Source organism: Osmerus mordax, chromosome 23 (genome assembly GCF_038355195.1).
Source record: "Osmerus mordax isolate fOsmMor3 chromosome 23, fOsmMor3.pri, whole genome shotgun sequence".
Lineage (NCBI taxonomy): Eukaryota > Metazoa > Chordata > Actinopteri > Osmeriformes > Osmeridae > Osmerus > Osmerus mordax.
Window position 1 is genome coordinate 3,822,348 of NC_090072.1, and position 21,104 is coordinate 3,843,451.

Here is a 21,104-nt window from a genome sequence, read left to right on the forward strand (position 1 = left end):
GACATACCCCCCGAGGCAAGTAGGGTGAAATGCCTTGCCCAAGGACACAACGTAATTTTGGCATGGCCGGGAATCGAACTGGCAACCTTCTGAGTACTAGCCCGCTTCCCTAACCACTCAGCCACCTGACTCCTGAATCTTTATATATAATGTCCACATATAGCACATAAGGTTTAGTTGATTTGTAGCAAAGGATTTGTAAAAACAGGTTCTTCAACTAGGCCAATGAGGTAGCCTATTTTTCAAAATGTCAGAAAGAGAAATCTGCTCATTTAAATGTCCCAAGTCAGCTTCACACAAGTCACCAAGATTGAAGTCTAGGTGTGCTTGAGAGCGCGTATGACGACTGGCCATGAATCTGTCAGACCTTAGTACAAAACATCACAATCAAAGTGACTACATGACACTATAGGCAGTGAGTGTATGATGAATCATTAAAAACATACTTGAATCTATGCAAGCTACAGTGTAGGCTATATCTAGTAGCAGGCCTGGACTGGTAATCTGGCATACCGGGCAAATGCCCTGAGGGCCGATGCACTTGGGGCCGATATGATAAAAAATAAATAGAATAAACGTAAAATTGGCCAGGGACCGGCCCATAAAGCAGGGACAGCAGCCCATTGGTTCATTTTCCATATTGACACTGGGCCGGCCCAATCACATCTCTTAACAGGCTCAACCGCTCCCCCTCTGTTTCTTGTGTCAGATGCAGAGGCTCAGAGTCCGACCGATTGTGGTCGGCCGGTCTGAGCAAATTTTTTTTTTTTGTCCCAGCCCTGTCTAGTAGGTCTTGAATATGATTAGAATGCACACAATAGGTAGTAAGTTGAAAAAGATCATTGTGAAATGTCTACTGATCCTCCAATATTCAGTGATTGTTTTTGGTCAGGAAAGATTGTACTGCAAGCATTATCCCTTGGCGTATTAAGAAATGTTTGGGCTCGTTTATTGACCCCAGTTTTTTTATTTCCATGGATATGGTCTTCTCTCAGAGAGAAACAGAGAGAGAAATGCTTAACAAAGCCCAAGTCTTTGCTTCGCAGGCACTGAGTATTAAAGCTCACATGCTAGGATTTACTGCCCCCACTCCCCAAACCTGGGTTTTCAATGCTTATAAGCATCAGAGCTAACACAAAAACAGGTATGGATGAGGACAACATGCTAACCTCGTCTGAAGGCTTTAAGCTTACAATCACTACTTCCCTCACTGGGAGTGAGGTTGGATGAGATGTGTGACTATTTACCTAACTTCAGGACCTGTTTTCATTTGGCCCTTAGTAGGGTGGCTACCCTATCAGAGTCCACCACACTGATGAACAACCAGTGAACTCTGGCAGGCTGAACAAGATGTTCTATTCTCTGTCTTGGTTGTTCCAGGGACTCATGGCTGATTTAGGATCTCTCTGCCTCCATGTATTCCCCAGCGTGGGGTTAGTGCCAGGGCCTTAAGGCCACAGAGTGATATATGGATGTCCGTGTGGGAAGAGGTAGTCTGCTTTCCTCTATAATCACTATTGCTGCTATGGAAAGAGGTGGGAGGGGTTTGGGCCAATGACTCGACATGACAACCAGACCAGTTTCCTCTCCCCACCAAGGGTGTAGTGTAGCTAGGAATCCATCTGTTGATAGTGATTCCCGGGGTGAACGATTCACCGGTGAGGGAGTCAGAGGCCCAACGAATGCACTGTCGGTCACTGTCACTTTGCCCCACATGCAGAGGACAGGTGAGACATCCTAGTGCCCTAGTGCCCTGTCCTCTGCACTCTGAACTACAAATAGCCCACCCACCCCATCCCCACACCTCCTTCTCCGCCATCAAAGTCATTTATACACTACGTTATGATGTAAATAGAAAATAAACCAAAACAATCAAATTAAAAAGTTAGGAAATGGTGGATAAAGGACACTTGGCATTGCTCTGTATTGTTAGTTGAGCTTTGGAGCAGTAATCTGTTCCTTTCATACCCCATCGCACCTTCCCAAGTCTAAGGATAGACAGCAAGTCCAGTGGTAAGCCTGAACAGTAACTCAGTGCAAAGAGTTCCTTTGGTGAAAGTTCTCCGGTCTGTCAGGAGCCTGACACATGACAGATCTCCGGCGATTGGCTGCAAACCAGGAAGAGAAAAGTGTATGTGTCGTCATAACTCCACGTCTTATGGAAAATCAATTTAAAAAATGATGGTGGTGAGGATTCTTAATGTCCTGAGAGTAACCATTGTCATGAATGTGATTCCAGCACCTTGATTAAAAAAGAAAAGCATCAGACAGTTGAACCACACTACTTCTAACACAGCATCTTGGCATACCTCTGTGATAAAGAGCAGGAAGTAAAGCCAGTTCCCAGTCTCCATTCAGGGACGGTTGCCTGAGAAGACACGCAAAAGCAAAACCAATATGGGCACAGTCCCATTCCGTAAACCGCTGCAGTAGAACTCCCAAGTTAATCTTTCCGGACCAGTGTTCGTTTTTTTGAGTCGTAGTGACCAAGCGTGTGTGTGTAAACATTACAGGGACACTGAAACGATGCTACGGTTGTGGTATGTGACTTTCGTCAAAAAGGCCAAAGCTACCGCACGTGGCTTCATGTAGAGTAACCCAACCGTAACATGAATGATAAGTCAGGCTGTCTCAGCAGGGCAATAAACAAAACAAAAAAAGCCTTACAGCACATTCCCTGCAGTCACTTCCTTGGTGCAAAAGCCAACCCTTTGTCCAGTACTCTGAGTTACATTTCAGATGTTATTTTCATATAATAGCTTCAGTAGTTAAAACACTACACTACTGTCTTTAAACTGTTTTGTGTGTGTGTGTTTGTGCGGGTGTGTTTGCGCGGGTGTGTGCCAGGAATGTTTAGAATCCGGTACTTCTTGGCACAGAAAGGCAGAAAGAAAAAGGCATCAGTCAAGGTTTCCCCAAAGCACCCCGGGTGTACAGGTCACATGCATTCCTGACGAGCTGAAACACAGACAGAACCATCTCCCTTCAACGCCAGTAAGCTGAAGCCCCCCAATGGAACAGGGCCCATCAAACAAGGCAGCGATACTATTGGCTGATGGAGTTTCTGTCAGACATGGCTGAAATCAGCAGTTGTTGTCAACCTCGGTCCTGCCCTGCTTCAGAGGCAGGTCCTCCCGGTCTAGGTTGAGACTGCTGCGGTCTAGTTGTGGTTCAGTGAAGGGGAGGGTGTCCAGGTGGTTGAGCCCCTCTGTGAGGGAGGAAGGGGATTTCATCAGTGCGGACTCTGCGTCTTTCGTGTCCTGGCCGGGGGTCCTCGGGCTCGCCAGAGGAGGCGGGGCCGTACGGGAAAAGAAGCGAGGCAGCATGGTCGTCACCAAGGTGCCCAGGATGACGGAAATGCCAGCCACTACGAATGAGGCTGTGTAGTTCCCAGTAATGTCCCTCAGCAAACCTGAGACAGCAAGAGGGAGAGAGGGGGGGGAAAGAGAGAGAGAGATTACGCTATGGTCAATGGGCACGGTTATACCCCTTAGTCTCCCCTCTAATTTAATGTTCTTCAGTATCACCCCACACACACGTCCACCCTTACCGTGACTTCTACCAAACAACCCTTCCTCCTTTCCCATAACCCCTTTAAACCCCCCTCCCACAGACACACCCGTATCCCACCCCCCCCTCACCTGACGGTACACACACCCGTCTCCCACCCCCCTCACCTGACACAGGCGCCCCCAGGAGCCCGCCCACGCTCTCGATGAGCTGCAGCAGGCCCAGGGCGCCCAGCGTGCGCCGCATGCCCACGATCTCCGGCACCACCGAGAACACCAGTGGCGTCATGGCGCCCGAGCAGAACCCGTAGGCCAGACTGACCACCACCAGGCCCGGGTAGGAGCCGCCCAGCGACCCCAGCGGCACCAGCAGCAGGAACAGCCCCGTCAGCCCCGTCCACAGGCATAGCATGTGGGGGAGACGCAGGCGGCCCAGGTCCGATGACCAGCCGGCCACCAGGCGGCCCACGATGTCGGTGACGCCGGTGGCGGAGATGATGAAGGCGGCCTGGTACTGGGAGAAGCCCTCGTGGCGGCTGTGGGCCACCAGGTGCACGTAGGGCACGAAGTAGCCGAAGTTGAAGAGGGTGATGGCCAGGCTGTAGATGAGGAAGGGCCTCTGGAAGAGGAGGGAGAGCTCCAGGTAGGCGTAGGCCTTGGAGAGGGCGGAGGAGCAGGCGGATGAGTAGACGTTGGACTGTGCCTGGAATGGGGGGGAGGGGTTACGGTGGGGAGCGAGGGATGGGGGGGGGTGAGGATACAGAGGAGGAGGGATAGAAGTGGGGAGAAGAAGATGGCGGGGCCATGGGAGAGGAGAGGGAGAGCGGTATGTCAATCTATTCGAGAGAAAGAGAGATACACCCCCACACACAAATTACATTCCAGTACTGACATAAATGCCATGAGTTGATTTTGAAACTATACATGGAACAACGATGCTACGCATCTTCTTTCAGACCAGGCGACCAGCATTACATCATCCCCCCAAGAGCCCCGCTCGTCATTTACTCAACCCGCTCCTTCCCTGTCTACAATCCCCTCATCTCGTCCGTACCTCCACCACCTTGGGGCCCCCCGGGGGCCGTATGAGGGCCCCGCAGGCCACCATGTTGAAGCTGAGCCCCCCCAGGATGAGCAGGGCCCCCCGCCAGGTGTACGTGTCCACCAGCAGCTGGAAGAGCGGCGAGAAGGCAAAGGAGGAGAGGCCGACGCCGGCGAAGCCCAGCGCCATGGCCAGAGAGCGGCGCCGCGTGAAGTACTGCATGACCGACGCCACGGTGGGGGTGAAGACCAGCGCCCAGCCCGAGCCTGGGGGGGGGGAGGGGGTGAAAGAGGTGTACAAATGTGAGGGGGAGGAAGAGAATAATGGGTAAGAGAGATAGAGATAGAGAAGGAAGGAATAGAGTGAGTATATAGTGTCATATATGAGTTGAAATCATAGGTACAAATAGTGCCTGGTATATGTGTGTGTAAAAGTGTGTGTTACCTGAGATGACCCCCATGGTGAGGTACAGATGTGTGACACAGGTGGCCTGTGAAGCCAGGATGAAGCCCATTCCAGACAAGAACCCTCCCATCATCACCACAGGTCTGGCGCCATAGGCATAAGACAGAGCTGTTCCTACAGGACCTGGGGTACACACACACAGACATGCACACACACACACACACACACACACACACAGACAGACATGCACACACACACAAGTACCTAGTTACCTAACAGACGGCCAATTTAAGATAATTATTCTTTTAATATATGACAAAATAATAAATCATAATAAAATGGATTTCATAGGGTTGTGCTCCCATCCACACACACACACACTTGCCTGCTCCGATAGTACTTACTGACAAGCTGCTGCATCGCCACCCCAATGGAGGTAATCCAGGAGATGACCTGGGCACTCTCATCGAAATACTGAACAAACTCCACGAAGAACACGCCCAGGCTGCGGATCAGGCCGAACACCAGGGCCGAGCTCACAAACAGGGACCCCACCACCACCCAGCCCCACCCCCCATCTGGCACAGCCTGCGGGGGAGGCGCGGGCCTGGGCTGGAACTTGGACATGGCTGGGGAGGAGATAAGCAGGATAGAGGTGCAGTTAGTCTGACTGAGAAGTTTTATCGGTTGTTTGATTTTCACTGAACATAATCATGTCGGTGAGAGTCAGGTGGCTGAACGGTTAGAGAATCGGGCTAGTAACCAGAAGGTCGCTGGTTCGATTCCCGGCCGTGCCACATGACGTTGTGTCCTTGGGCAAGGCACTTCACCCTACTTGCCTCGGGGGAATGTCCCTGTACTTACTGTAAGTCGCTCTGGATAAGAGCGTCTGCTAAATGACTAAAGGTAAATGTAAAAGCCCTGGCGGACAGTAAGAGAGGGGAAATGAGAGACAGGCAGTTGGGCCACAAAATAAAAAGCCGGTTGATTCGGAATAACACCCACTCACTGTCCTGAGAGGAGCCGCGTGGTAACCAGCTCTGATCTGAACATTAACTATCGCAACACTCTTTGAGGTTTTTTCTTTGAAGGAGGATTCGGTTTACACAAATTGGTCTCCATTCATAAAGTCACAGCTAACAGATAACGTCTGCCTCAGCATGCCTCCGTTTCAGAGATGAACAGGATTAGCTCCATGCCACAATCAGCGCTGCCAGGGCTTGTATTTCTTTATTGGCCTCCTTGAAGTTTACGGCAGGTGTGGATGAGATAAGATCGACTTCTTCTTTCGGTCTTTCCGTTATCTAAATGTTCACATTTCAGACCAGGTGAAGTGTGACAGCTATCCTAGTGACACTACGAGAACGTATCGTCTTTAACTTGTGAGGGCTTCTAGAAACTACCGGCTGTGTGAGTGACCTTAGGAACAACTACTTCATGAGGGCTGTTCATTTTTGGGGTGTACATCAATCACCAGCTAATTGTTCACTAGCTAACTGCGCTCCGAAAATCAAGCTGAAAAACAAGCATAACCTTTGACTATGGTCCAGAACTCCATTAGATATGTTTTGTCTCTATAATAGACATTAAAACTAGAGAGTGGAAGAATGTCAGAAAGTTTGAAGGCAGAGAGAAAGAATGAGAACTTTGTAGCACAGCTCGTTGATCAAGGCCAAGAGGTACTTGAGAGGAATGAAAAGATGGATTAACAGTCAGAACTTTCTGTAATTCTGCCCCAAGCCAAAGGGCATTCCTGATGGGTAATGGAGACTTCAAATGATATTTCCTGTTCCTTTTCCTCGGTTGTTTGGCTTTCCAAAACGTTTAGATATGATTCAGAGGATAAAGAGAATCAGTCACATCAGCAAACATCTTCTGCGAATCATTTCTCAAAGATTCTGTCCCTGAATGAGCCAAGATTCTTAGGACCCATAACTAACCATTTACCAGCTCTGATGGAGAATCCCATAGCGTCATATTTGTTGTCACATCACACAAAACAATACCGGAGACTAAATACAAAAGGATCTAAAACAAAATCCCTTCAAGACTTCAAGCTTTTGGCTTTTGTTCTTCCTCCTCCTAATCGAATAGATCTGAATACTTGTGCGCAACAAGAAAACAAAGACGAGACAAGGAAATGACTGGGACGAAATTCAGCAGTCACTCACTAGCAAATAAATGGGTTTTTTACTTGCTTGAACTGTATAGGAACAGCTTGCAGTGCAGGACTGTCCAGTGAGCCCAGAAACCTGATGGATTCATACGTTAATGTGCCCCTGAGGTTGAGTCACTGATGAAGACTCAGGGCTTTCGCTGAAGGCCCATTTACCACCTGAAGAGTACCTCTGGGATCAAAACAACCATTTGCACAGTGTGTGTGTGTATGTACAGTCTACAAATGGGTTCCTACCGGTGAACAGGAGGAGGATCACTAGAAGAATCCAGTGTTGTTGAAGCTACAGGAGGGAAAACAGGGGTAAATCATGTCACTCATTATATCCAACAACCCCTCCAAGATCAAACTCTAGAAGCTGTGTCTCTATCAGAGGCAATCTAGTTAAATAGTTACGTGGAGATCAACATGACCTGGCTGAGATCCTAGTGTGGCACATTTTCTCAGTCATAAGTCATGTCCACACAAAAACAAATGTAATAGCTAACTTTGGTATAAATAAGTATGCAGGTGTATATACAATGAGAGTCCTATATATCACGAAGATGAATTAAAATAATACAACTTGAAAATAACAATAATAATAACACAGTTGAGTACAATGGGCTACTTGAACCCCACATACCAGTAATCTGCGTTCCGGGTTCAATCATGCACTTGATGAAGTTGAAGGAAGATAGAGCTAAGTGGTCAAGTCCCACCAATGTGTAGGCTGAACGTTTAGGATGAACTCATGAACAGTACAGGTATATGTCAGTGCTTTTATAAAGTACTAATTCGAATGCATAGTAGCACAGCTGTCTTTCACCCACTGTCAGTAACTCCCACTTCACAGCTTCCAATGAGCTGTTAATGGAACTGATTACGATGTACAAAACACGCATGCGCAAAAAGCATCAACAGTATCTGTCCAGAGGCGGTTTGAATCTATTGTGTGCAGCCGCGGTTAAAGACGAATATTTAGGCAAACTGTCTCGGTGTATTTCGGCTATAACCTAGTCCTATAACCGAACAAACAGTTTACATTGTCTAATTTGCTCACAATTGAGTTTAGTGATCATGTGACAGCGTGTATCATAATAAATCTATGATGTGTACTCATTACCCATTATAATGCGATAAGAATGGACAATATGCTACCCAGTAAGAGTCCTAGACAAACTACAGACTACATGTATTCACGTGGTCTTCATGATAGGCGTATAGCGTGTGCTTTTCGAACGCCCCTCGCATGCTGTAGACTTTCCATTTAAAGTTCTAATCTAAACCACCCCATCTTTCAATGAAGCCTAGTTTTTATTATACTGACCATATATTGCAATCTATCATGCACGAATATGCTATTATATGGCAAACCGACAGTGTAACAACAATACATGTATTGAAGCATGCGCTGGTGCACGGCACTTCGTTAAACCAGGATATTCCTGAGGAATGAGGCTATAATACAAAACGATTAATCTGAGCCTGCATGGTCAACGATGGTCATAAACTACGGCACTGACTATCTGACCCGTGAATGCCAATAAACCTTGACGAGTTGCAGAGATCTGGTGTGTCTTATGAAACGTTGTGCATAGTAGCCTACACTCACCCATGTGCTGTGCTGCTGTTCAGCCCATTCAACAGGATAGCCAAGGATGCCATGGATTTGACCGATAATACATACATCCCATTCCTAAATGAATAGCTCGGTGAAATGTGCCATTTTCACAAAAGCTGATGAGCCCGTTACAGCTTGCGTGGCTTGAGGCGCATGTCGCCGGCGAAATATAGACCGCTGAAGCCATGCACGTGGTAATGCTTACATCATATTGTGTAATTGTAGGAAGCTGTTGCAAGGAAAGCCGACTGCAATTCTTTAGTTACTGGTTAACCAACCGGCTGCAACTTGACCCTTGCCCAACATATTGTTGATCCGCAGTGCCTCATTATAATATGTTATAAGTGTATTGAGTACCTACAGCATAACAACACCGAACATGCGCTCAAGGTGGAAACCAAGCCTCCACAAAGTTCTTAATATGTTGATTTAAATATTTGATTAGGAACGTTAAATCAATAGCTTACACTTGTGTTCAAACAGGTATGGTTATTGTTAAGCAGTTTTATGGATGTCCTGATATTCCAGGATACAGATACTATGCAGGGTTATTATGCTACAGAGCATAATACAAGTTGTATGGGTGTGTACAAAAGTGTTGTGGGTATTTTTTCCATTATTAATGTCTATGTGTAAATGTGTGTGTGTGTGTGTGTGTGTGGATTGGAAAGTCCCCACACAACATAATTTCCCTGGTGCTTGTTCCCCTCACTATGTTTTTCTCCCTACCAAGTCATCATAACCAAGGAAGCAGGGGATGACAGAGGGTGAGAGAGTTCAGCAGGGCTGGTGCCCCCTCTCCTCCTCCTCATCCTCTTTGTCCTCTTCAATACAGGAAGCGGCTTGCTGACACACATGTTACTGTGAGTCTATATTACAACCTCCTTGGGTGTAAAGCAATGAGCGCGCTTCACATCAGAGCCCTACCGGAAACAGGTGCCAGGCTGTACCATTGTTCCTACCCTCACCGGCATCCAAAGGCGGACCCAGTCAAGGAGCTCTGGCCCCCGCTGCACAAGACATGAGTCATGGAAGTCTGAAGGGTTAGCTGCCGGAAGGAAGTCTAGGGAGGGAAGGAGAGCGGGATGGTTAGGTGCGGTGAGAGAGCGTTGCTTGGAAGTTGAAACGAAATAATGGGGGTGATTTTAGATTTAGCCATGCGTCAGGTAAGAAAATGATAGATGAGCGACCTCGTGCACCAACACTGAATGTCATCGGTCAGTGGACGTTGTTTATCATTTACAGAGAAGAATGTTAACTAGTCACATCCATATGACATTCCATGCAGTACTTTCACAACCCGCTCACTTTCAGGCCAAAGAAAAGTCCACAGCAGAGAATTGTTGCTTCAACACGACACATCTGATGTTGATGGGTAATTGGTTTAATTTAATTTGTATAAAACACCTCCTGTCTTTGTCCAGCAAAAGAACACAATAACAATTTCACTATCAGTATTATTTCTCACAATTTTATACAGTTGCTAGTTTTCAACTCTAAAATCGAAACAATCCCTAATATACAAGAGAATTCAAGTCCTTTGCCTGCTTGGACCGTGAAATACATTATTATAAAGCACCCATGTCGACATAAAAAGTATTCTTGCACTTAAATATAATCAATTTGAAAAAACAATCTGCTCCATATGACATATTTGTCAAAGGATGCTTTTTATACAGCATGCAGGCACCAGGCCACGTATTTTATTAAAATAAAACTAACAGTCAAACTAAAAGGCCATTTAATGGTGTCTATGTACTTGCTAAATATAAGTGGGACAATTTAATTTAACCCGATTGTAATATTGAGTGAGCCAATTCATTCTATGTTGGAGGCTAATATAAAAAAAGAAAAACATAGGCACCAAAACCTTCAGTTGAAATATCTCCCTCCTTGAGACATACTTGATCCTTCTCTTAAACATCCCATTGCCCTAACACTCTCTTCCTCCCATTCCCTTTATCCTCTTCTTTTCTACTTCTCCTACTTCCTACTTGTACTTTCCGCACTTCCCCCTCAACAATCTTCTCAACATTTCAAAACAACTGTTGAATCACCATCCAGACCCCAGTGAAAAGCTGGACCAATATAAATCCCACTTCGACACATATGGCTGCAAACTGCCCTGCAGGCCCCACAAGAGCCAACTGTAACGCTAGGAATGTATATCTTAATCTGACTTTATGGGAACATCATGTTTCTTCCGCGGTTCGTTTCAACAGGATCATGTGGGGGGGGGGGGAGGGGGGGGGGATTCCTCCCACATGTTCCAACATTGAAAATGACAAATAGCTTCTCATTCATGGATGAAACGACTATCTAATGTTCTTCTGGCAGACGGCCAGTAACACGGACAGGTGTCTCGTAACTCAAACCCTGGCTGTTCAGTACAGGCACAGGACACAAGGCAAATACAACAAGCATAGAACAGCAGACATAGAACACGTGCTACTTTAAACCCCTCAAAACGGTCATGCATGTTCCGTCAAATGCCCTGCTGCTTTGCGCTCCATATTGGACAGCCCTGGAAATGAGTGCGGTGGCGGGATTGCAAAATGCTTTGTTGGGATCCAAATCCAAAATGCTCCAGTAGTTAAAGATCCGTCTTTAACAGGCTTGTGGGATTGGCTGGTAGGGGTCGGCCAGGACCTTGTAGCGGATCTTGGTGTTAGTGACAGCGCCATGCTTCTGTCTTAGGTGTAGGCGGAGCTGGCTCTTGTGGCGGAAGTGAAGGTCACATTTCTCACACTGTTAGAGGGGGAGATGGACAACTTCAGCTCTTGGCGTATGTGTGTGTGTGTGTCTATGACGTGTGTGTGTGTGTGTTTGTGTCTATGACGTGTGTGTGTGTGTGTGTCTATGACGTGTGTGTGTGTGTCTGGACTCACAGTGTAAGGTTTCTCTCCTGTGTGGATACGGAGGTGACTCTTCAGGGTCTGCAGGTGACGGAAGCGAGTTCCACATGTGTGGCAGGGGTACGGCTTCTCCCCCGTGTGGATCAGAACGTGGGCTCGTAGGTGGGCAACCTGACAGGACACACACACAAATGAACTTCCATCAACTACATTTAGCAATCTGTCTTGATGAGCATGTCACGTTTCATCGAAAGTATGTCGCTATTCATTTTTGGACTTCCCCTAAGCGGTTCGTACTGAAACCACACACACACACACACGTACTCACCTGAACGAATCGTGCCCCGCACGTGTCGCAGCGGTACGGCTTCTCTCCAGAGTGGATCCGAGAGTGAGTCTTCAGGTTGGCTGGGCGGTTAAACTGGGCGCCACATACGTCGCAGCGATATGGTTTATCACCTGGAGAAGAGCCAGTGAGAGGAGTGAGTGTACATGTTTCAATCAAACGTCCAAAATAACTTTTTAATTATGATTATGATAACTGACACTCCCCTTGGAATGTCATTACGGCATCAATCTTTACTTGAAAACTTGGCAACGCTTGTACCTGTGCAGACCGGCTTGGTCCCGCCCACGTTGCCAGAGTAACACAGAGGCAAACAGTAGCTCTCGCACTTGATTGGGTGTTGACAGCGACGGGCAGCTGGTGGCTCCTTGGGTGTGGGTCTGTGCTCCAATGGGACAAGGTGGATGGGCACCGGGGGAAGAACTCGGCCAGCGACATCACAACAGGAGGCCCGCCCCTGCCTGAGAGAAAACATTGTTTTACTTCCAGTAACCATGGTGATATCAGACGGCAAAAATCAACAGCGGTTCTGAAAGTACCGTCTACTGAACTTCTTAAGGTTAAGCTGGCGTTGCATGCATTTTTCATTGGTTCTATTTGGTTCTGTCTACCTGTCTTGTAGGCTGAGCTCGTCCCCAGGCCACGCCTCCCCAGGTGGTTTTTGCACCACGTCCATCCTATCGGAAGTCGGAGTGTGGACAGCCTGCTGTTGCCCCTCCTCTGGCCCCTCCTCCTTTACCGTGGTTACGGCACAAAGAGGGTTGAGGACAATGTACTTGTACTTCTTCCAGTTGCAGGCTTTCGGGTCTGAAGTGGGCTTGGTCTTCCAGTTGCAGGCTTTCGGGTCTGGGGTGGGCTTGGTCTCGCTCTGTGTAGGAGAAAAAAACCCACAATATAATATGCAAAACAAAAATATGGCTGACATGTTCATCCATAAACCAGTTTGTAGTCGGTTTGATGCCTGACTAAACAAATCTCATTGTTGGTATTGTTTAATGAGAGACATACCAGTATGTGGTTGGACAGGTTGCAGGTGTTTGACTCAGCAGGAGAGTTGGGCTGGCAGCTGGAGCGGGAGGGGCTGTCAGGGGAGGGGGTGGGGGACCCCAGACGGGGTGACTCAGGCTCCAGTTTCAGCTCCTGTGACCTGGACTGGCAGATCAGGAAAGTCCCTGGCTTCATGGAGGCCAGGCTGTCTCCTGGGATCCTGTAGAAGAAAGAAAGGAACTCCTGTAGTGATCTAACTCATCTGCTGACAAAGGACAGAAACACACAAACACTCTCCCTGGCAGATGGGCAGATGTGTGTGGAGATTCCCCCCCCCCCCCCCCCTCTTCTACACTTCTACTTAATTGGGACATAAACAAACACACACATTCTCACCTGGCCAAGTCAGCAGGATGCACACGGCTCTCGGCCTCAGCCAACAGCTGGGGCCGGGGTACTCTCCCGTTAACCCGGGGCATGGCCAGGGTTCCTCCCTGAGGGGTGACGCAGGCTGGAGACACCCTGGAGTCCAGCTCCGACCGGGGAGGCGTCGCACACATACTCTCGCTGCAGAACACACACAAGTTAGACACACCTAGACTGCACAATCCAAAACTTCACACAGGTGGGGTGTGTCACTTTGTTATAAGATAGTGGAGCAAACACTACCAAATTGAATCAAAGTTTTGGTTTGCAACTCATAAAGGTTGAGTGTGACCTGAGGATTCCCCAAGAGGAAGGAATTGTTTAAGAAAGCTTCCTATTCATTAAAAAGAGCAGCTGTCAAGTCAAAGATTTAAAGAGACTTCAATGCCAGTGCTTAAGGCACACAATTACACAGCCAAGAGAGTATGTCTAGCTGTCAGACAAATACATTTGCTTGAAACACAATATTCCTGTGACTGTCAGCATCCCCTCCCTCCTCACACTCCCTCGGGATCACCTGTCCAGCATGAAGGCCCTGCAGGCGTCCGCCACGTGGTCCATCTGCAGGTAAGTGGCGACGGCGAGCACGCCGGGGACAGTGGGCCGGGTGAGCGGCAGGCGGGAGGTGTACATGAAGTCCAGGAGGAGAGACACGCAGGTGGGCTCCAGGGAGTCAGGGAGAGACAGGGTCATGGCTGGATCGCATCCTCTGGGCGCGTGGCCGTCCCACCCAGGGGCAGACACGCGCCGTGAGTAGAGGGAGTAGAAGAACCCACTGAGGAAGAGAGTGAGAGTGAGACAGACAGACAGACAGACAGATTAGACAGACAGATTACACAGACAGACAAATAAACAGATAGTCAGATAGATATAGATAGACAGACAGACAGACAAATAAACAGATAGTCAGATAGATATAGATAGATAGATGAACAGATATACAGATAGACAGACAAACAAATAGATAGATAGTGTCACTTAAAGGGGTGATGAAGGGAACATTTGGAGGAAGACAAGCAATACAAGCAATACAAGACCCTCACGGGAAGGACGGAGTGAGTGTCCTGTGTGCAAAACAGGAAAGAGAACAGGAAAGGGCAGGAAAAGAAGGGAAATAGAACGTGAAGAGGGCAGGCAGATAAAGAGAGTGAAAGCTGAAAAGTAGGGATAAGATGGAAGACAATGAGTAAGTGTGCAAAGAAGAAAGCAATGACATGAAAAACATATGTAAACTGTTAAAGCTGAAGAGAAAGAGGTGTGGATTTAGAGAGTTGAGGGAATGTCCAAGGCCCTGATTTTTGTCTATGCCAACCTGCAGGCGATGAGAACTGCACAGTGTGCCCGCAAATGGGTGGTGCCAACCAAGAGGGTGGCGTCCGTCAGAATGTTCCGGTGCCTGAGCTCATTTAAGTTCAGCAGCACATCACTGGAGTGCCGCGTGAACTCCTTCACGTATCCCTCCGCCGCTGTCTCGGCCACCACCTCACGCCTGCCGCTGACCCTGTATCCTTCCACCACCTGCATCTTGCTCATCTGTTTTTTTAAGAAAATAAGATATATCTGAATTTGGGGTATAATTCAAAACTGTTTATGACATCAACATATCACAATTGTAAACACTATACTACAGGACAGCTAGGACAAGGTAAAATACAATAAATTATACTGAATGAAAGAAATGCAGGCCACACTGTACCTTGTTGCCAAAGACTGTATGGAGTAAAGTCTCTTGGGCATCTGTTAGGTGAGACCAGCTCCCTGCTCGTACCTGCAACACAGCACAATAGTCCATCACTGTCCAAATATAACACCAATTTTAACATAGTATGCATACCATTGTAATGGTGCAGTTAAATAATATTGCAAATAATTGAGACAGTCAGCGAACATGTTGAAATGTCAGATTTCAACATCACTGATTACGATTTGACATGTTCATTTTCTAGATCTGTGAAATTGCAGAAAAGATCTTGTTTTAGCCCCAGGGTCACATTCTTAAAATGTTCTCTGTTCTACCCTCAGTTTGAGAAAAAGCACGACTGCAAAAAACATCCATGTGTCTGAAGGAAAGGAACTAGATCCAAGCAGGTTATCATCAAACCAGGAAATAACATGAATTTAAACTAGATTTACATTACATTTACATTTAGTCATTTAGCAGACGCTCTTATCCAGAGCGACTTACAGTAAGTACAGGGACATTCCCCCGAGGCAAGTAGGGTGAAGTGCCTTGCCCAAGGACACAACGTCAGGTGGCATGACGGGGAATCGAACTGGCAACCTTCGGATTACTAGCCCGACTCCCTCACCGCTCAGCCACCTGACTCCCAGATACATGCATCAGTTTTTTTTATTTCACTCACCCCGACCAGCAGGGACGAGAACCTTCACGCACGGCGCTGACCTTACAACCCTCAGCTCAGCAATCGCTGTCTGCACAATGAACCTCTTCTGAGCAAGGCTAACCTACTGGCCGATGGGTCTGAGCCACTCTGTCAAGGGTTGCCAAAGGGAGGGGACTCTTTATAAGGTTGCACAGGAAGCCCCATAAAACCAGGGGCGCTCATTTCCTCTTTCCTCAACGGCCCACGCTTACCCTGGAAGCTCTGCAGGAAAGGAAAGGATCTCGGAGCCAGAACCAAAGTCCCGGCCCCACAAGTATTTTTAGTGGGCTATTAGTTTTTGTAACCCCATTGCCCCTTAGCAAGTACTAGCAGGAAAGTGGAGTGTGTGTTTTTGGTGTCATGTTGAGAAAACACACTTTGTTGAAACCCTATGGGATCAGAAAGGTACGTGCAGAGCTATCCAGGAGTAAACCTGCCTGATGCCGACCTTTCACCATCAACGCCTTCCTGCCCTTCACCCCATCCCCAGGACAGAGGAAACCATCTGAAAGGAAGCCAGAAGAATACCCTCCATGTTGTACTAACAAACAGTGCCCTGAACTGAACAGCCACATGCCAAACTGCCTTGAGGTCTTATTGTCCTTGATGTCCATCTCATATAATTCCCCTTTAGGTTTTCTGTCATCAATTCCTCCACTCATCCTGCCTGAGGGTTAGTGAGGGAGCAGGTGTACACTCAAGCCCAATCCTCAATTCCACCACTCATGCCAAATCTGTCAATAAAGCTAGAACGCATAGCCTGTAGCCTTGTTAATCAATGAGATTGGTACAGAGTCCGAATTTTGAATGTTCTGTGAGCAGCACTAGTGACAGATCCAAGTAAATATGGAATTATGAGATGCTCCATAGGTTCTTCCGGAACGTTCTGGCCTACTGCCAAAAGGGTGTGGGTGGGGGGTTCTAACATGTTGTGGAGACATGAAGGAAGGAAGCCAGTGTGTGTCTGTGGACGTGTGTGGGTGTGTGTGTGTGTGTGGAGATGGAAGAAACAACCCCCTCCACCCTCTATCGTCCTGTAGCCTGAAAGAAATGTGGTAGACAGATGTGCAGGAACTGAGGAACACACATGCATAAACACACATTCTCTCTCTTTCTCTCTTTCTCTCTCTCTCTCTCTCTCTCTCTTTCTCTCTTTCTCTCTCTCTCTCTCTCTCTCTCTCTCTCTCTCTCTCTCTCTCTCTCTCCCTCTCCCTCTCCCTCTTTCACACACACACACACACTGAATGTATCCTGCAAAGTGGCCTGAGACAGAGATGAAAACACCCGCGCAGGACATCCGTCAATAATAAGCAAGGCAGGAGACAGGGGGTAGGAGGGCTGGACAAGGGGTCAAAGGTTGTCAATAACTAAAAAACAAGCGGAAAGTTACCTCATCTACTGTACACACTTGGTTCACAAAGAGACATGCAAGATAGACACACATACACAACGCCTATTACCAGACTGCTTAAGTGCACCATGAACTGTATTTCCTTCAGATTAAAGACTGAATAGGGGTGTAGAAGACCTTGAAGGAGGCTACAGGTCACCGGTCGAGGCTGAGTGAGATAAGAGGTGTCAGAAGAAACAGCTGCGGTTGCACAGAGGGAAGACCCGATGGAACTTCTTAAGATCATGCCTTTATGAACTGTGACTGAAGGAGGAAGGGCTCACCCCAATCTTGGAAAAAACTGACTCACATCCCTGTATAAATACAACTACTGAGGGACAACGGAATACAACATTGGTGGATACTAGAGATGATTTCATGGAGAAACTTGTTATTCCGTCCTTCATTGAGGTTAAGTGAATCACGTAGAATATTATACGTGATATTAAAAGGGAAAACATTTGAAAAAATAACTAAATGACTTAAATAGGGGGCAGTCATATACATCTATGCATGCAAACTAGATGAAAAATATCGTCCCAGATGGCTTTTATGGCTTAAAACCTTATCACAAATGTGAGAAGGAAGCATAGTGTTTATTGGGTATTGACTGCGTGCGTGTGTACGTGTGTTTTTATTTGTTTGGATGCACACCGGATCAATTGTGAATAAAACACCCCCAAAAAAATAAAAAAAGAGGAAAAACAACATTTAAGAAAACATTGAGGGAGGTGTGAGTCTAGGCGACTTCCAGGCATTGTGAGAGGAACGGATGAGGGGGGAGGTGGAGGAAAAGTGAGAACATTACTAAACAGGTTTGCCAATGGACGGAAGCCATTCAGTCTGCCCCTTTGGCAAGGCTGAACCAGGCTAATAGTAACTTCCCCTGTGTTGCCCTATCTGTCAATGTCTGCAGCCATGACATTGGTATTAGTGGTCAACGGATACGACGTTAAGGTACAGAGTTCTGTGGTTCTGGGTCATGTACTGTACATGTACATATATTGTATATAAAGTAAATATGCACACTGTACTATAAATATGAAACACTCTGTCAATGTGGCATGGTGGATGTATTGTAAAGGGAAAAGGTCAGTCATTCAATCAATTGTAAAAAAAAAGGGATCGATATAACATGAAGTACTGTCATTCTTAATCCTTAGCTTAATACTATGAATCATATACACATAAGAGCCGTTATGACAATCACCTGATTGTTATAATCCTACTTTTTTACATTGTATTGTTTATTCCTGCTTTGGCATGATATTCCGGGGAGTCAGGTGGCTGAGCGGTGAGGGAATCGGGCTAGTAATCCGAAGGTTGCTAGTTCGATTCCCGGTCATGCCAACTGACGTTGTGTCCTTGGGCAAGGCACTTCACCCTACTTGCCTCGGGGGAATGTCCCTGTACTTACTGTAAGTCGCTCTGGATAAGAGCGTCTGCTTAATGTAAATGTAATATTCAGGTTTTTCCATTTCCTGTTTGTTGGTTGCTTGAACAGATTTATTTGATCGTTTACCTTTAAAAGACGAGCGCTAATTCTATGCTTTGTTATTCAATTCAATGGCTGGGGCAACCGTGTTGACAGCAGCTCCCTGCAACAATAACACAGATTCACAGTAACTGTATCTTCCTGTGCTTGCGGAGCAGTGAGATCTGGACATATAAGGGCAAACTGTGAGGGCTATCCGGGGGAGGATGGAAGTAAAGGAGGATGAGGAGGGAGGGAGCAAGGGAGGGAGGAAAGGAGTAAGGGAGGGAGGGGAGTGGAAGGGCCTCCTGTTTGTCCTCTTTGGGAGGTGGCTGGGGTGCAGGAATTAGTCTGAGGGAAAGGGGGGGGGGACAATGAAAAACAATAAAGCAAAATAGTCAAAAAGAGCTTCCTTTGAAGAAGTGTCTGGGGAAATATGCAGGGCCTCTGGCAGGCTTATAGGCGGGGCAAAGCAAAAACTGTGTGCGTGTGTGCGTGTGCGTGAGTGTCTGGAGGGTGTTGGGTATAAAATTAAGTGCAAGGAGGGGAAACTGACCCCTAGTCAGAGAGCAGCGTCTCAGTAAGAAAAACATACACAACATAAATTTAGCCGGATTGAGGCAGGTTTCTCCTGAAGCCCTTCTCTGCAGAAGCAAATTCAGGTCTAGGCTTGCACTAACATAATCAATTCCAATCAGTAGGTTAGGTTGATCAAGAGTTAACTGTTCAGTTGAATTGGGGTTTTACTCCTACCAAACCCTCAGAAAGCTCATGTTTTCAATATTACATGCTAACGACTGAAGACAGGGTGCAGCAAATGATTGGTAGCTAACAGTTGAAAGCTCTCGAAAGTAACACGAAGGCTTGCAAAGAACATGGAGGGTTAACAGGACATGTTAATGGTTCCAAGTTGATTTTGGTATTCAGAGATCCCTTACTTTAAAGTAGGCTACCCATGTATGAGGTAATCGGGGTAAGAGGTGTTGCTAAATCATCTGTAGCTATAAAAAAAGTCATGGTGGGTGTAGAGAGAACTTGGGTCAGAGTCCTGTTTCATTCTGGCAGCAGATGTTAATATCTCACTGACAGTGACAAAGAGCCATGTGCAAGAAAATACACTGCAGAGAAGTAGATTCACTCAAGTGTGACATGTATAACTCTCCCTGAAAATGTAGATCAAGTTTAAAACCATGTCAGAGATTATTGTTTATACAATGCCTTAATTTTCTAATTTAGACCTGTCAATCAAACAAACTGGATTGACATTTGTATGCATGTGTCCTTTCATCCTACTAAAACTCCTATGAACAAATGTATAAAAACTATCAGTTGGTAACAAAGTATATACATTTCCCCGTTTCCTTGCATTTTACAAGTTTAATTTAATTCTACGCTAATTCTACACATTCAAATTTGTACACCCACCCACAATGTAACAAACCTTTAGGCTGCTGTCTGTGTTAACTTGAACAGTTGACCAGAAGCGTTCGGCGGTGGCACTGGCAGTGAAGTATCTGCCACTAGGCTGAAGTCAGTTATAGCTTCCTTGTTGTCTTCTAAGAACGAACCCAGGATCTATCTGGATGGCATTTCTCATCCAGACACATTTCTAGTGGTAGATTGTGTAGCAAAAGCAATTGGGAAATTATTTTCGTTTCAAACAAAAAAACAAGAAACATCACTCTGACCTCCCTTGTACAGTAGCCTATTGAAAGTGGATTTCTGGCACTTTAGAGCTTTTATTAATGGTGGTGTGAGATCTCATCTAATATTCTGAATTTTAATAGTAGATAATATTAGATTATATTATAAGTAGGCCTAAACTGGAAAAAAGCTCACTAGATCAGTGGCGATTTTAGACTCTTTTTAGGAGTGATCAAACACACCTAAATTTCATCTCAGCACCCTTAAAATAATAATAATAAAAATAAAATTGAATTATTTTTATTATCTTAAATACGTTTTAGTGCTCTAATGTGTTAAAACAATGTTTATTTATTGTTGACACATCATTATCGTTTCATTTGATGCTGGTAGTTCATGAAGAAAGGGACTTTCTTAGTTTTTTCATTCATTCAATATTTTGCATAATAATAAATAAATGTATTAATTGTTATCCAGTGAAATTATTGATTTATTAGCAAGGGAGTTTACACTGTGCAAGGTACTGTACCCATGTCACGTTCTTATTGGGGGCTGAGCCCCCCTAAAAGTCTGATCCAAGAATCGCCCCTGCACTAGATAATATGCTCTTCACTCATGTAGGCCTAACGTAGGGCCTACGCTTTTACATTTTAGTTAGCTGCACATCACTGGTTTCAGATAACGATAATACATAAATTATACGGGTCAAGAATATATTTTACGTATAATAAAATATTGAATACCCTCCCTGTAGTCTACAATTATAGATGTCATAAAAGTTTTTAATGGTCAACTTTCACTGCCAAATGCTTGTCAAGCATCAGCCCAGTTCAAGACCACACTAGAGCTACGTCACGCATTTG

The 21,104-nt window shown here is 46.2% G+C and overlaps 2 protein-coding genes across 3 annotated transcripts; both read right to left on the reverse strand.

Moving 5' to 3' along the window:
* Nucleotides 1-1,820: 1,820 nt before the first annotated feature.
* Nucleotides 1,821-8,807, reverse strand: slc16a13 (solute carrier family 16 member 13). The gene is made up of 7 exons (XM_067261607.1): nt 8,727-8,807; nt 7,370-7,415; nt 5,361-5,585; nt 4,996-5,139; nt 4,564-4,817; nt 3,678-4,212; nt 1,821-3,412 (listed from the first exon to the last, which is right to left on the reverse strand). The coding sequence occupies exons 3-7, from the start codon at nt 5,581-5,583 to the stop codon at nt 3,084-3,086; spliced, it is 1,485 nt and encodes a 494-aa protein (XP_067117708.1). The 5' UTR covers nt 5,584-5,585; nt 7,370-7,415; nt 8,727-8,807; the 3' UTR covers nt 1,821-3,083.
* Nucleotides 8,808-10,087: 1,280 nt separating this feature from the next.
* bcl6b (BCL6B transcription repressor) lies at nt 10,088-20,077 on the reverse strand. 2 transcript variants are annotated; one of them, XM_067261913.1, is made up of 11 exons: nt 20,039-20,077; nt 15,046-15,117; nt 14,662-14,882; nt 13,867-14,124; nt 13,320-13,490; nt 12,945-13,143; nt 12,548-12,804; nt 12,198-12,397; nt 11,919-12,049; nt 11,624-11,761; nt 10,088-11,483 (listed from the first exon to the last, which is right to left on the reverse strand). In XM_067261913.1, the coding sequence occupies exons 3-11, from the start codon at nt 14,880-14,882 to the stop codon at nt 11,343-11,345; spliced, it is 1,716 nt and encodes a 571-aa protein (XP_067118014.1). In that variant the 5' UTR covers nt 15,046-15,117; nt 20,039-20,077; the 3' UTR covers nt 10,088-11,342. The 2 variants fall into 2 exon arrangements, with proteins under 2 accessions (XP_067118014.1, XP_067118013.1); XM_067261912.1 differs by lacking the exon at nt 20,039-20,077 and adding an exon at nt 15,713-16,118.
* Nucleotides 20,078-21,104: the final 1,027 nt, after the last annotated feature.